This window comes from Magnusiomyces paraingens (assembly GCF_902498895.1).
Source record: "Magnusiomyces paraingens strain CBS 517.90 genome assembly, contig: contig3, whole genome shotgun sequence".
In the NCBI taxonomy this organism is placed as follows: Eukaryota; Fungi; Ascomycota; class Dipodascomycetes; order Dipodascales; family Dipodascaceae; genus Magnusiomyces; species Magnusiomyces paraingens.
The window spans coordinates 1,972,370-1,986,119 of record NW_022474069.1 but is presented as its reverse complement, the minus strand read 5'-3'; the positions used below and the strand labels follow the sequence as shown (position 1 = coordinate 1,986,119).

General features: G+C 42.8%; 3 protein-coding genes across 3 annotated transcripts; 1 reads left to right on the top strand and 2 right to left on the bottom strand.

The window, feature by feature from the left end:
- Positions 1-416: 416 nt before the first annotated feature.
- On the top strand, positions 417-1,889 carry SAPINGB_P003930 (uncharacterized protein; the record flags this gene model as incomplete). Its single annotated transcript, XM_031998645.1, has 1 exon — positions 417-1,889. One exon carries the CDS (start codon positions 417-419, stop codon positions 1,887-1,889), a length of 1,473 nt encoding a protein of 490 aa, XP_031854536.1.
- Positions 1,890-1,988: 99 nt separating this feature from the next.
- On the bottom strand, positions 1,989-4,936 carry SAPINGB_P003929 (uncharacterized protein; the record flags this gene model as incomplete). The annotated part of the gene is made up of 2 exons (XM_031998644.1): positions 1,989-4,768; positions 4,831-4,936. The coding sequence occupies 2 exons, from the start codon at positions 4,934-4,936 to the stop codon at positions 1,989-1,991; spliced, it is 2,886 nt and encodes a 961-aa protein (XP_031854535.1).
- A 1,461-nt stretch (positions 4,937-6,397) lies between these two features.
- On the bottom strand, positions 6,398-11,676 carry SAPINGB_P003928 (uncharacterized protein; the record flags this gene model as incomplete). The annotated part of the gene is made up of 4 exons (XM_031998643.1): positions 6,398-9,645; positions 9,704-9,731; positions 9,787-9,821; positions 9,894-11,676. The coding sequence occupies 4 exons, from the start codon at positions 11,674-11,676 to the stop codon at positions 6,398-6,400; spliced, it is 5,094 nt and encodes a 1,697-aa protein (XP_031854534.1).
- Positions 11,677-13,750: the final 2,074 nt, after the last annotated feature.

The window sequence follows — 13,750 nt, the reverse complement described above, 5'->3', positions numbered from 1 at the left end:
TTATGTAAGAAATTATAATAATAATCAATAACGATATATATAAACAATTGCATCATAGGGGAGGATTAAAGTAATAAAAATGTAACAAAAAGCCCCAGATCATTAAAAAAAAAGATATAAATATATATAAAGTATCTTTAAGTATCTTGAAGCGCCTCTCCTGCAGGATCTAAAATTAGACTAAAGAAGCATGTGCTCATGTGTAAAATATGTCCCCTGCGAAGATCACAGGCTATTGTTCTACACCCTTTTATTTTTTTTCAGCTTCATCTGTCGCTAAATAAACAAAAACAGCCACAAGTCTTTAAACTATAGCAGGTTTTAAAACTACACCATCAATTCTATTCTAATATATCAATTCCAATCCACTCCAAATCACTACAAATCATTACAAAAAAAAAAAAAATTATACAATAATGACTACCGATATTGAAGCTCTTAAGGCATCTTACAAGGCTGCAGGCCAAGATCACGTTTTCACCTTTTGGGACAAACTTTCTAAAGATCAACAAGATGCTCTGGTCGCGCAACTTGTCGAGTTTGATCCTTCCGAAATCTCCACAATTGCCAAAGACACAATTGAGTCTTTTACAAAGCTGACCAGTGGCTCTGCTGCTCCTGAAGACTCATCTGTTGAACCTTTGCCTGAATCCGCAACATTCTCGCTATTGGACTCGTCAAAGGAACAGCAGGATAAGTACTTTGCTCAGGGTCTTGAGCTCATTGCTGCAAATAAAGTGGCTGTCATTCTGTTGGCTGGTGGTCAGGGTACACGTCTTGGATCTTCAGCACCAAAGGGTTGCTACGATGTGTTGCTGCCATCGCACAAGTCGCTTTTCCAACTTCAAGGTGAGCGCATTGAGCGTCTCCAAAATCTCGCACAGGCCAAAGCTGCTACTTCTTCTACCAAGGTAGCCATTCCCTGGTACATTATGACATCGGGTCCCACACGCAAACCCACCGAAGAATTTTTTGAAAAGAACAATTATTTTGGTCTTGACAAGGCCAATGTTTTCTTTTTCGAACAAGGTGTCTTGCCCTGTCTTACTACTGATGGTAAGATCATTCTCGAAAGTGCAGGTAAAGTGGCTGTTGCACCTGATGGTAACGGTGGCTTCTACAAGGCTCTTGTCAAGGCCGGTGTTATTGCTGACCTCGAGAAACGTGGCATTGAACACGTGCATACTTACTGCGTTGACAATTGCTTGGTCAAGGTTGCTGATCCGCTCTTCATTGGTTGGGCCGCTGATCTCAAGCTCGAGGTCGGTACCAAGGTTGTTCGCAAGCGCGATGCCGCCGAATCTGTTGGTCTTATTGTGGCCAAGAACGGTGCTCCTGCCGTCATTGAATACTCTGAGATCTCAAAGGACCTTGTTGGTCTGCCTGATTCTGCTGATCCTTCGATTCTCAAGTTCCGAGCTGCAAATATTGTTAATCACTACTACTCTGTTCCATACCTCCAGTCTATCCCTTCATGGCCTGCTTCTGTCTTGCCTTATCACGTTGCTCACAAGAAGATTCCTTACATTGACTTGGCCACAGGGGTTGAAGACCCTAAGCCTACCAAGCCCAATGGTATCAAGCTTGAGCAATTCATCTTTGATGTCTTCCCTGCACTTTCTCTTTCCAAGGGCCAATTTGGCAGTATGGAGGTTCACCGCTCCCAAGAGTTTTCGCCTTTGAAGAATGCCCCAGGATCTAAAGAAGATTCCCCTGAGACTTCTCGTGAGCATTTGCTTGCTCAGTCCAAGGGCTGGCTCGAAGCCGTTGGTGCCACTTTCCCAAATTCTGAGACTGTTGTTGAGGTTTCCCCCCTAACAAGTTATGGTGGTGAAGGTCTTGAAAAGTTTAAGGGCACTGTTTTCGATAAGCCTGAATACATTATTTAAGTGACCAAGGAATTTAGAAGTTAACAAACAAACAAAAAAATTATTATTAGAAATTAAAATTAAAGAATATAAATGCAGGTATAAAAGAGAAAAATTAGTTTAAACATTCATTTGGCTGCGTCGGAAATCCAAAACAGACCCGAGCTCCAGCACTAGGTTACGCGTCACATCTGCTGACGGTCGTGAGTAGTCAATGCAACTGGCATCATCGTTACCATCACTAACATCGTCTTCATCTTCATTATCCAATCCCCCGTAGACTTGGATTCCATATTTGGCACCCACAGTTTCTTCATCCGGAGAAGCAACAGCAGTTGAAACACCGCTTATGCCAGACCGTATTCCTACACCAGAACTACTACCACCGTTTGACACAAGCGTTAGATTAGAAACACCAGAAACGCCGGAAACACCAGACAATTCGGAAATATCGCGTCGATGGTGTAATACACCTCTCGCACGTACTTCCTCCATAATTCTTCCATATACGTGCTGCTGTTGTATACGAAACTGTTGGGCTGTTAATCCAGGGGAAGGTCCTCCTACAGGAATCCCAGTTCGTGAGACAGGTGGAGATGACGAAACAGAATATGGTGAACTAGTTGGTGGTCGAGTAAGAATACTAGAAGACACAGGAGGTAAAGTAGGCGGTGTGGCAGTGGTTGAGAGTGGTTTGCGTGCCGGCAATGAACCACGGCGCAATACTCTTCCACTTCCTACTGAAGCTGCTGGGCTGTCCTGAATTTTAGGTGTAGCTTCAAATCTCGGTGCAAGTCCTCCTCTCATGCTGTCACTGTTTCTTCTTTCCTCATGGGTGTTACGGAGTGCTCCTGCCGCTATAAATTCTTTGCGTGCGCGGGCCCAATTTTCCAGCAAGTTTTCAATTTCAGACCCGACTAACGCAAAATTCGTTTCAAATCCTGGTTGTAAGTCTTCAGCCCCAGCTGTGACAGTTGCAGTATCCCGAAGCATCTCCATGCGAGCCTCTATATGCTGTAGAGAACCAAATATTGTGTTGAGCGTGCGCTGTCGCCTTCGCCACACGCCAGCTTCAGCAAATTGTTCAGAAGGCTGCTGCAAAGAAGGCGGTGGGGCTGGAATCTCCTCAGGTACTGCAATGCTTGGTTCAACACCAGTTGCAAGCTGGTTTACAGTCATTGGACGTACGAGTTGTTGTGCTAGTCCCACAGTTTCTTGGGCGCCAGCAAGCACGGCGCGCCATTTTTCCAACTCATTCCCAAACGATTGAACAGGCACAGAAAGCAGGCAACATGCGTAAACACTTCTTAAAAATTGTACTTTATAAAGCTCGAGTCTCAAGCGAGCCAATGATGCATGGGCCCCAAAGCTGGTAGTTTCTTCAGGAACTGGGCCACGAGCATCCAACAGCTGTAACAACGCAGTGCCTGTCAAAGACTCGTCCACATCGCAGGGTATTGTATTCCATCCAAAGTCAAGCAAGACGCGCACGTCAAGCTCGTAAATATCTAGATATTTGTCAAGATCTATTTTGCTGCAGTGCGGCAATACTCCTCTTACGGTACGCGCAAGCTGCGAAGTCAAAAGACACAATCCGGACGCCAAAGCAGCACGGAGGTGTCTTCCCATGAATGCATCATCATGATTGTTTGATTGTTTTTGTTGCTGTTGTTGTCGGAGTTGAGAAACATAAGCTGCAACGTTATGTACTACTGGTGTTGAGCGTCCCAAAGTAGCTGATGCGTCACCAAGATCAGGGCGGTACCCCCGTGCAAGGAGATCAATTTCACGGAGAACAGCAAGGGACTTTGAAGCTGTTGCATCCAGAGCTGTAAATGCTTGTGCTAGAGACTCTGCAGCAGTAACAAGACGCAGGCGAAGAATGCGATGAGCGCGCCGGCGCGCGTACGCGTGAACAAACAGCGAAGCACCAAACGTCACAGCCACCAGGGCCAGCGAGCGCACTGCGCGGTGAGTTGTTTTGACGTCATTGCTTTCTATAGGTTGTGTAGGAAGATAGCGAAGAGAGTGTAGTAAAAGAGCTAGAGGGTTTTCAGAAGCGCTTAATGCCAATGGGGAGGGTTCAGGGGTACTGGGAGTAACCAATATAGAATGACGTGATGAAAGAGCCCAGGCAAGCATGGCCAGCACAACAATTGCACAGCTTGCCGAGGCTGACGACCGGGTCCAAAATCTGCGCTCAGCACGGACCTGGGCTGCTGATAAGCATGAGGAGCACCTTGCGTGAGCCTTTGCTGAAAAATGGGGTGATAATGATGCTGGCCCTGAATCTGTGTGGGTAAGTCCAAGCGGTAATGAAGGATCTGAAGAACCTCCAGCGCGTCGCGGGTCACCACCAGGACGGTCAAGAAGCCTGCTTGATACAATAGCATATCGGAACCGTTCAAGGAAAGTGTGTGCTTCTTGTGCTGGCGGTCGTGATGTTAGTGCAGTCGTCAGGAGCCCCACAAACCGTGCACGTAGACGAGATTTGTCAGCCAGCGGGCTATCAGCGGTACCAAGAGTGAGCGGGTGAAAAGAGGTTTGGGATTTAGTTGCACGATGATGATGATGATGATGATTATGGTTATTATTCTGCGACGATGCGTTGTTGGGTTCGTGTATCGGTTCAGTAGGAAGAGCCGAATTGTTGTAAAGATCCGAGGTTGTGGAACCACCATCTGTTCCCCGCACATGGGTGGGCCATTTAACACTGGGTTGTGGGAACTCGAATCTAACGTTTTGGTCATAGTTTATATTATCATCGTCGAAAAGATCTATGTCTCCAGTCCCGTCGCTTGAAGACCCATCGTAATACGCGCCGGTTTCGTCATCAAAAGTTAGAGGTTCTATCCCCCACCCAGCTAGATTCGCTGCTGTATGGCTTCTAGGAAGTTTGTCTACAAATCACTCTATTAGTACTTATGAAAAAATATTCACATAATAAAGATCTTGGACTTACTCATATATTCGGCAAGAGGCCCGTCGCCAAAAACCAACGGCTGTGGCTTTTCTTCTGAAACGATTGCAGGGCGCTCCGGTTCACCGGAATCCCTGCTCTCGTTCATTGTGAATTGGGTTATTGAAAAGCTGAAGATCTGCTAAATGGGTTGAGAGCAGTTGCAAAAAGAATTTCAAATGGTGTAAGTTTGTGTGTGTGTGTGTTTTTTTTTGTGGGCTGAGAAGAGAAAAAAAAATAAAATAAATAAAATAAAAATAAAAAAAATAAAAAAAATAAAAACACACGAGGAATTGAGCGGTTGCCGTGCGGGCGGTGGGTAACTTTGTAATGTTTGAATATAACTTTGAGGTGACTACAAAAAAAAATAACACAAATTTAAAATGCGAAATTGGGGGCGTGAAATCTGCATTCCATTGAAATCTTGTAAAAAGTTCAGTAGGGAATGAATTTGTTTTATTAGGTTGATTCCCCATTGTTTGTAACCACAGCGTTTTTTATCCAACTGCAATTAAATATGGATAAAAAATTAAAAATTAAACAAAAAAAAAAGAGTAATTACGAAGGTCAACACTAGGAATTAGAGTTGTGTATGGGGTCAGGTTTAGATTATCGTTTCTTTATTGGTCTAAGTCTTTGCTTGATCATTACAATATGGGATGATAATATATATATATATATATATATATATTAGATTCTAATGGCTTTGATGTGCTTGTGATATCAGTTTTATGATTATACAAACAATTAACACTATAGGTTAATCATCTAAAGATTGTTGTTACTGTTATTAAGACAATCTCTTTTTTTTTATCATTAAAAGAAAATGTAAAAGTTATACGTTTCTGTCATCGGGACTAGTTGAAAAAATAGAGTATAAAGATTGAGATGGGTTTAGATCTCTGAATACTTCTATTAAATTTTTTCTTTTCTTCTCATATTGATATCAATCTATATTTATATAAACAATTAACTTTAAATTAGAGAAATGATATCATTATAAATTGGGATTCAATTAAATATAACGTAACTAGTTTTAAAGTTAAATAAACATTTGTGAAAAAAAAATTTTTTTCACGACTGATACATTTGCTTAAATTTCATGTCCAGAATTTAGAATTCACAAATAGTGTATTTCTGTATAAAGGAATTCTACAAAGAAGCTCAAGTCCTTGAGATTGATAATATAATTGTATTTATCATTCAGTTATTCAATAACCAAAACTTATAAAAAAAAAAAGACTGTTTTTTGTAAAGATTAATATGAAAAGTACCCAAAATAAATAAATTAAACAGTTTTTTTATATAATTAAAAAAAAAATTCCCTCTAAAAAAAGGCATTCTTCTCTCAATATAAATATTATATATATAGAAAATTTTGTTCTCTTGGTAAGATTTTTTTTTATATTATTCATTTGTTAGTTATTAATTTGTTGATTTTTTGTTAAAAAAAAAGAGGATATTTTTGTATAATTGTTTTTTTTTTTCTTTCCTTTTCTCAATTCTTCAGCTACCCGAACTTTTATTTCGATAATACTTCCTTCTCCTTCATTATCTTTGCAAAGTCTCCTTACACTTCATGTCCTGTTTCAACGGTATCAGTTCCCCAGGGTTGGAAATAATTATTAATATCAAAATCCAGCTCAATTGTCTCATCGTTAGGGAATGCCAAAAAGTCAGACTGCAGGTCAGATGCCATGCTGCCAGGACCCAAAGAATTAATATCGCCCAAAACTCCAGGAACTGAAGAGAGACCCCCAGCATCGGTGTCCCCAATGCCTGCACTGCCATTGGCTCTAGCTCCAGCTGACTCCGAACCGTTGCCATTGGCTCCTTCACCAGAAGTTCCAACACCGCTAGGATCATCGCCATCTCCTGCAGAAATTCCAATCTGCGGCGCCGAAAAAACGTCGCCTGCAAGTGCAATGGGGGTACTGGCAGCAATTACGCCCGAGCTGAACCCGTTGGATGATCCCGTAGACACTGGAGTAGGAGCATTGGCTGCATTTCCGTTAGCTTTGCTAGCCTTATCGGTACTACCTTTATCATTCTTGTCCTTGCCCTTGTTGCCACTGCCAGCAGTAGCGCTGCCATTCAACGTTACCGAGGCAGCAGCGACGGCAGCAGCGACGGCAGCAGCGGCGGCGGCGGCAGCAGCCGGTGTCGCTGGGGTTGTAGGTGTCGGCGGCTCAGACATGCCTGCAGGCGTTGTTGGGTTGTTTGCACTAGCAGCAGCTGCTGCTGCTGCATTCTTCTTCCCCCGCTTCTTACCCTGACCTTCCTTTTTCTTTGTAGGTTTTTGAGTAGTAGTAGGTGTGGGCGGGTTTACATTAGGTGATGGCGGCTGTGTTTTTGAAGAACCAGCTCCAGTGCTAGACGCAGGAGTACCTGTGGAAATGGGTCCGCTGGGTGGGGGCATTTGCTGGCCAGGGCTCCGCAGCTGCTTTGCAGACGTTGCCGGGGAAGAGCTGGCTTGCGGCGCACCCAGTTGCACCACCCCAGATGCTCCAGGTGTTGTACCTTGCCGAGCCGCCAGGTTCGGGCTGTGAGTCTGGCTCTGCTGGCCCGATTGCCACGTATGAGGGGCGGCCGGCGACCCGTGATTGTTGGTAGTGCTGCCCGCAGCAAGAACGCTGCCAGGTGATGATGCGTGGTCAAGAGGCGATGCAGGAATCTGGTTGGACAGTTGTGGTGTACCGCGACGCGAGATATCTCCGCTTTTAGTGTTTCCACCAGCCGGTGAAGCAATACTAGACGTCCGCGATCCATGGACGTGTTTAAACTGGCCAGGTCCGCTAATAGACTTGGAGCGTTGTTGTTGCAAAAGCTGTTGTTGGGGGTTATTGGAATCTATACCATCGTCACGGTTTTGTTTAAGTTTGAGTTTGCTTTGCTGCTCGATATGCATGAGCTGATTTTGATAGTGCTGGAGAGCTTCAGTAGAGTGGGACCCTGGAGTACCACTGTGTTGTTGCTGTTGTTGTTGTGGACGCGCTTCAAACGCGTAAATGGGCTGACCTGGGAGGGACTCTGTGGATAAAAGGGGCGATGGGCTAGGAGCCATACCCATATGTTGTTGTTGCTGTAGTTGAGGAATCTGGCCTGGTTGGCCAGGCTGGCCAGGTTGGGCTGGGAATTTACCTGGAGGAATCATTTGAGCCATGGTAGTGCCTGGTCTGGGGTTAATAAGCATTCCTGTGGGGAACTGCTGATCATTAACTGTTTTTATGGGGAAGACTTGAGGGACAAACTGGCCGAATTGGTTAAATGGACCATTTATAGGTTGTGAAACCATAACAGGGTGACCAGGTTGTTGTTGTTGTTGCTGCTGCTGAGGTTGTTGTAGAGCCGCAGCCATTATTGCTTGTTGGGTTTGTGGAACACCGACATGAGGAGGAACCGTGTATGATCCATCAGGAGAAATACGCAAGCGCTTTGAAGGAGATGATGTTTGAGGAGTGGAGACGTGAGAAGGATTTGACGGGTCCATGTTAAAGTCACCAATAGGAGACTGCTGAGAGCCTGTTTGATTAAGGACAAGGGGACTTTGTTGTTGCTGGCCTGGAGTCGGTTGGCGCTGAGGTTGTCCTGTCCCTGCAGCAGCAACAGCAGCGGCAGCAGCGGCGGCGACAGCAGCTATGGCTGAAGCATTTGAGTGTGGTCGTTGGCCTACCTGGCTAAAACTTCTGCGAGAAGCAGACTGTCGCTGAATATTGTTGCGTTTTTCAGCTTCGGAAATTTGTTCTGGAGAAGGGCCTTGGATAGGCCGAGCATTGACAAAAACAGGTTGTGGAGTGTTGTAGCCTAGAACACTACCATTGTAGATGATTTGACCTGCAGAATTCATCATGGGGAAAGCTGGGTTGGTCTGGCCGGGAATATGCATGGCGATGGGCTGTGGCTGGCCCTGAAGATGTTGTGGCTGTTGTTGTGGCTGCGAACCAGCTACTGCACCAATTTGCTGTTGCTGAGCTGTAGTCGCAAGAATTTGTCTAGGTAAGCCGGGTTGGCCTGGCTGACCAGGTTGCATTTGCCCTTGCTGAGGAATGGCAATAGAATGAATAAATTGTTGAAGGTGAGGTTGTTGTTGTTGTTGCTGCTGCTGCTGCTGCTGCTGCTGCTGCTGCTGCTGCTGCTGCTGCTGCTGCTGCTGAAACTGAAAATGTTGCAACTGTTGTTGGTGTTGTTGGTGTTGATGTTGTGGCTGCTGTTGTTGGTGTTGATGTTGTGGCTGCTGTTGAGGATGTAGTTGTTGAAGATGGGGATGAGGATGTAGCATTTGCTGTTGAGGCTGTTGCATTTGCTGTTGGGGCTGTTGGGGCTGTTGCATTTGTTGTAGAGGTTGTAGAGGTTGTAAAGGTTGTAAAGGTTGTAGAGGTTGTAGAGGTTGTAGAGGTTGTAAAGGTTGTAGAGGTTGTAGAGGTTGTAGAGGTTGTAGAGGTTGTTGCAGATGTTGCATTTGTTGAAGCTGTTGCAGCTGTTGCATTTGTTGAGGCAGTTGATGTTGTTGGCCTGGTTGGCCATGTTGGCCTGGGTGTAGCTGCTGTAGCTGGTTATAAAGCTGTTGCTGTTGGCCTTGTTGCTGAGCCTGTTGAAGTTGCAACTGTTGGACTTGTTGTTGTTGGGCCTGATGAATCATTGAATTACGAGTCCATACAGCTTGAAGATACTGTTGGGCGAGTGGAGAACCACCTTTTAGACCTCTAGCACTATAAAGATCACAAAAAATACCCCACCATTCAAATAAGAATCCGTGGGTCGTATCAATAATACCGGCGGGGCGCGGGCACTCGGACGGGCCTGTGTCTGTGTCTGTGTCTGAAAAATGTATTAGTTTGATTAAATCCGGGCGCAATAAAACTTTAAAATTACATACCATTTTTTTCTTCCTTTTTAATTGGAGTCTAGAACGTGTGTGTTAAAAATTTAAAAAAAAAAATTAAAAAAAATTAAGCATACCTTTGATTTTAAATGGCCGTTGGGCATGTGTGATCCTAGAGACAATTGTTAGGGAGGGGTTGCATGGTTGCGTGAGTTGGTAAAATGGTAGAAATTTGTTAACATACCGTTTGCTGGACTATTGCTACCACTATTTGGGCGAGAAGTGTGAGTGGATGATGAACCTTGTTGTTGTTGTGATGACGGTGGGAGTTGAGGAGGTTGTGGTTTATCTGAAGCAGAAGATGATGAAGATGTAATCGATGAATTTGTTGCTGCCTCTGTTGCACCTGTAGAGGCGATTGTAGCAACTTCTGCTTCTTTGAGAAAGGCTTTGGCCGACTCTGTAAGATTTTGTTTAATTAGGTAGTCATAAATGTAATTGTTAAGCATATCTCTATCAGACCTTGATGGCGAGGAAGCAGCAGCCTGTGCAGGCCCTGTTGGGATACTACCTAAACCATTAGTAAGACCTGAAGCCACAACAAGTGTATTTGTAGAAGAAGGAACAGTTGTGACCGGGTTTCCAGAAGTAGGGCTTATGGAAGATGTAGGATTCGGAGCAGGTACCGAAGAAGCTGCCGTAGTAGAAAAAGGCTGCTGCTGCTGCTGCGGCGGCAGTGGCAGTGACAGTGGCAGTGGTAGTGGTAGTGGCAGTGGTAGTGGTAGTGGCAGTGCTGGTGCTGGTGCTTGCGGTTGCAGTTGCGGTTGCGGTTGCGGTTGCGGTTGCAGTTGCGGTTGCGGTTGCGGTTGCAGTTGCAGTTGCGGTTGCGGTTGCGGTTGCAGTTGCTGTTGCTGTTGCGGTTGCAGTTGAGGTTGCGATTGCGGTTGCGGTTGCAGCTGAGATTGCGGTTGCGGTTGCGGTTGCGGTTGCGGTTGCGGTTGCGGTTGCGGTTGCAGTTGCGGTTGCGGTTGCGGTTGCGGTTGTGCTTGTGCTTGTGCTTGTTCTTCCGGTTGCGGTTGCGGTTGTGCTTGTGCTTGTGCTTGTTCTTCCGGTTGCGGTTGCAGTTGTGCTTGTGCTTGTGCTTGTGCCTGTGCTTGTGCTTGTGCTTGTGCTTGCGGTTGCGATTGCGGTTGTGCTTGCGGTTGTGCTTGTTCTTGTTCTTGTTCTTGCGGTTGCGGTTGTGCTTGTGCTTGTGCTTGTTCTTGCGGTTGCGGTTGCGGTTGTGCTTGTTCTAGTGCTAGTGACTGCGATTGTGATGGTGATGGTGATTGTGACTGTGACCGTGACCGTGACCGTGACCGTGACCGTGACCGTGACCGTGACCGTGACTGTGACTGTGCTTGTGCTTGCGGTTGCGGTTGCGGTGGTGATTGCGGTTTTGCTTGTGATTGTGACTGTTGTGTAGTTGCAGGTGTGCTAATGGAAGAAGCTGGAGCAGCCGTGGTTCCAGAATCGGTAGTGGAGCCAGTGGTAGGCCCGGATGGGTCAGGACCTGGTTTTGAATTTGATTTTGATTTTGATTTTGATTTTGATTTTGATTTTGATTTTGAATTTGAATTTGATTTTGAATTCGAATTTGATTTTGATTTTGAATTCGAATTTGGGTCTGGATCTGGATTTGGGTTTGAATTTGAATTTGAATTTGAATTTGGGCTAGTACCATTTGCAGGACCAGTGGCACCAGGAGTGGTTGTGGAAGTGCTAGTAGAGGACGTAACAGAAGGTGCGGTTTCGGAGCCTACAGGGACCGATTGGGCCTGGCTTTGTGTTTTAGATGATGATGGAGTAGAGGATGGAGTAGAAGCAACATCAGCAGCATCAGCAGCATCAGCAGCATCAGCAGCATCAGCAACATCAGCAGCATCAGCAACATCAGCAACATCAGCAATAGCAGCAACAGCAGCAACAGCGGCAGCAGCTGCAGCAGTGGTAGTAGCTTGACTTGTCAGAGAGGCACTTGCATTCATGGTTGAGATGAAAGGCCCTCAGAGGGAAAGAGAGAGAGAGTGTGTGTGTGTGTGTGTTTAATGAGGGTTGTAAAGTAGTGTGAGGGAAGGTAGTTTTTATATATGAAGGTAGTGATAATGTTTTGGACTTTTTGATGTTGTTGGAGAGAATGATTGTGGTGGTTGTGATGGAGGAAAAGACACGGCTGCACGACGTGGAATCGGTGCCATCACAGGGAAAAAGAGGGTTGATGTGAGAATATATGAAAAATGTGTAAAAAAAAAAAAAAAATGAGGATGATGAAAGAAAAGGCAAAATGAAAAAAAAAAAAAAAATGAACGTGTATTGCCTTAATGATGGGATATAAAAAAAAAAAAAAAAAAAAAAAAAAAAAAGTAAAAAGACTTTAAAGGACAAAGATAATTATGATGATGAAGATGATTGTTTAAGCAGTGGAGGATCCTGTCGGGTCTGTACGCACTGGGGATTGGAGGTTTTTTTTTTTATTTTTTTTTGGAGGGGGGGAAAGAGGTGGGAGGGGATGGAAGAGGAGGTGATTTTTAAGAAAAGATTTGGATTGTTGTTGTTGTTGTTGTTATTTATGATATTGGTGGTAGTGACAAAAAATTAAAAATTAAAAATTAAAAATTAAAAATTAAAAATTAAAAATTAAAAATTAAAAATTAAAAATTAAAAATTAAAAATTAAAAATTAAAAATTAAAAATTAAAAATTAAAAATTAAAAATTAAAAAAAAAAATAAATAATTGAAAATTCTGGGTTTAGGGTTTATTAAAAAAATATATATATATATATAAATATATAAATATATATGGTGGTGGTGATGGAATTTTTTTTTTTTTTTTTGGTCACTCATCATAGACGTGTCCACAATCTCTTCATCTTTTTTTCCTTCTTTTTCATCAACTTTTTTTTTTTTTTTTTCAACCCCCACGGCCGCACTTCTGGCTTTTCCCGCTACTGCCGGATAGGCGCCGCTGTCCTTGGGGTCTACAGATCATCAATCAAATAACAAGGTGTATAGATATATATTTTTTACACGTTTAGTCTTGGAGGAGATAAAGTTATCATTTGTTACAGATAGGAAGAAAAAAAAAAATTTTAATAATAAAAAAATAAATAAAGGACCGACGTTGCTGTTCTTTTTTTTTTTTTTTTAAACGGTAATGGTTTTATGAAACAGTGAACAAACCTCTCTATTGGTTTCGTAATTGCATTCTCTTTGTTTTTTTTTTTTTGTAATCTTTGTTTATTAAAAATTATAAAAAAATAACAAAAACAAACATATTCTTAATGATTTCTTTTCTTTAAGAAATATATATGTCCTAGGTTTCCTTATGTGTTACAAGTTTCTTTTTTTGTTCTTTTTCTTTTTCATTCGTTGTTGTTTTTTATTTTTTATTTTACGAGCTCCGAAGATCCGATAAATTGAAAAAAAAAAAAAAAAAAAAAAAAAGGGGGGGAATTGAAAGATGTGAAATAAAAAAATGAAAAATGAAAAAAGTGGCATCTTGTTAAGACCCGCCGTGGATTAAGGTCTTGGGTGGTTTTGATATTAAATGAAAAAAAAAATTATATATATATATATACTTATCAACGTTAACAACAGTCACCAAACGAGACTTTTAATCAGATAAACGTAGAAATGTTATATAGAAGCTTGAGTAGAAATGCGCATTCACACTAACAAACTAGTAATAAAATATAGTACTAATACTACGACTACTACTAATAGTAGTAGTGGTGATGGTTAAATCCCTAGTAGTACGTGGAAACTTCTCAACACACAAAAATATGATATGCTGGCAATCAAAAGCGGTTGTTGTTTTTTTTATTTTTTTGTTTTTTTCTATTGGTGATTGCACTTCGAGAAGTTTTTGTGTAAAGACCATATGTAGTGTATATTAAAGTATAATAAGCGTATATATCAGTCTTGTTCCTTGCCCAGGATTTTTTTTTTTCAACACTTTAATATATGTGCCACATGTAAAATAGAAAGGAAGAAAAAGGAAATGTAGTAATTGAATACAAGACTACTAGGCTATTGGCTATATGGAATTACTAAAATATTCAA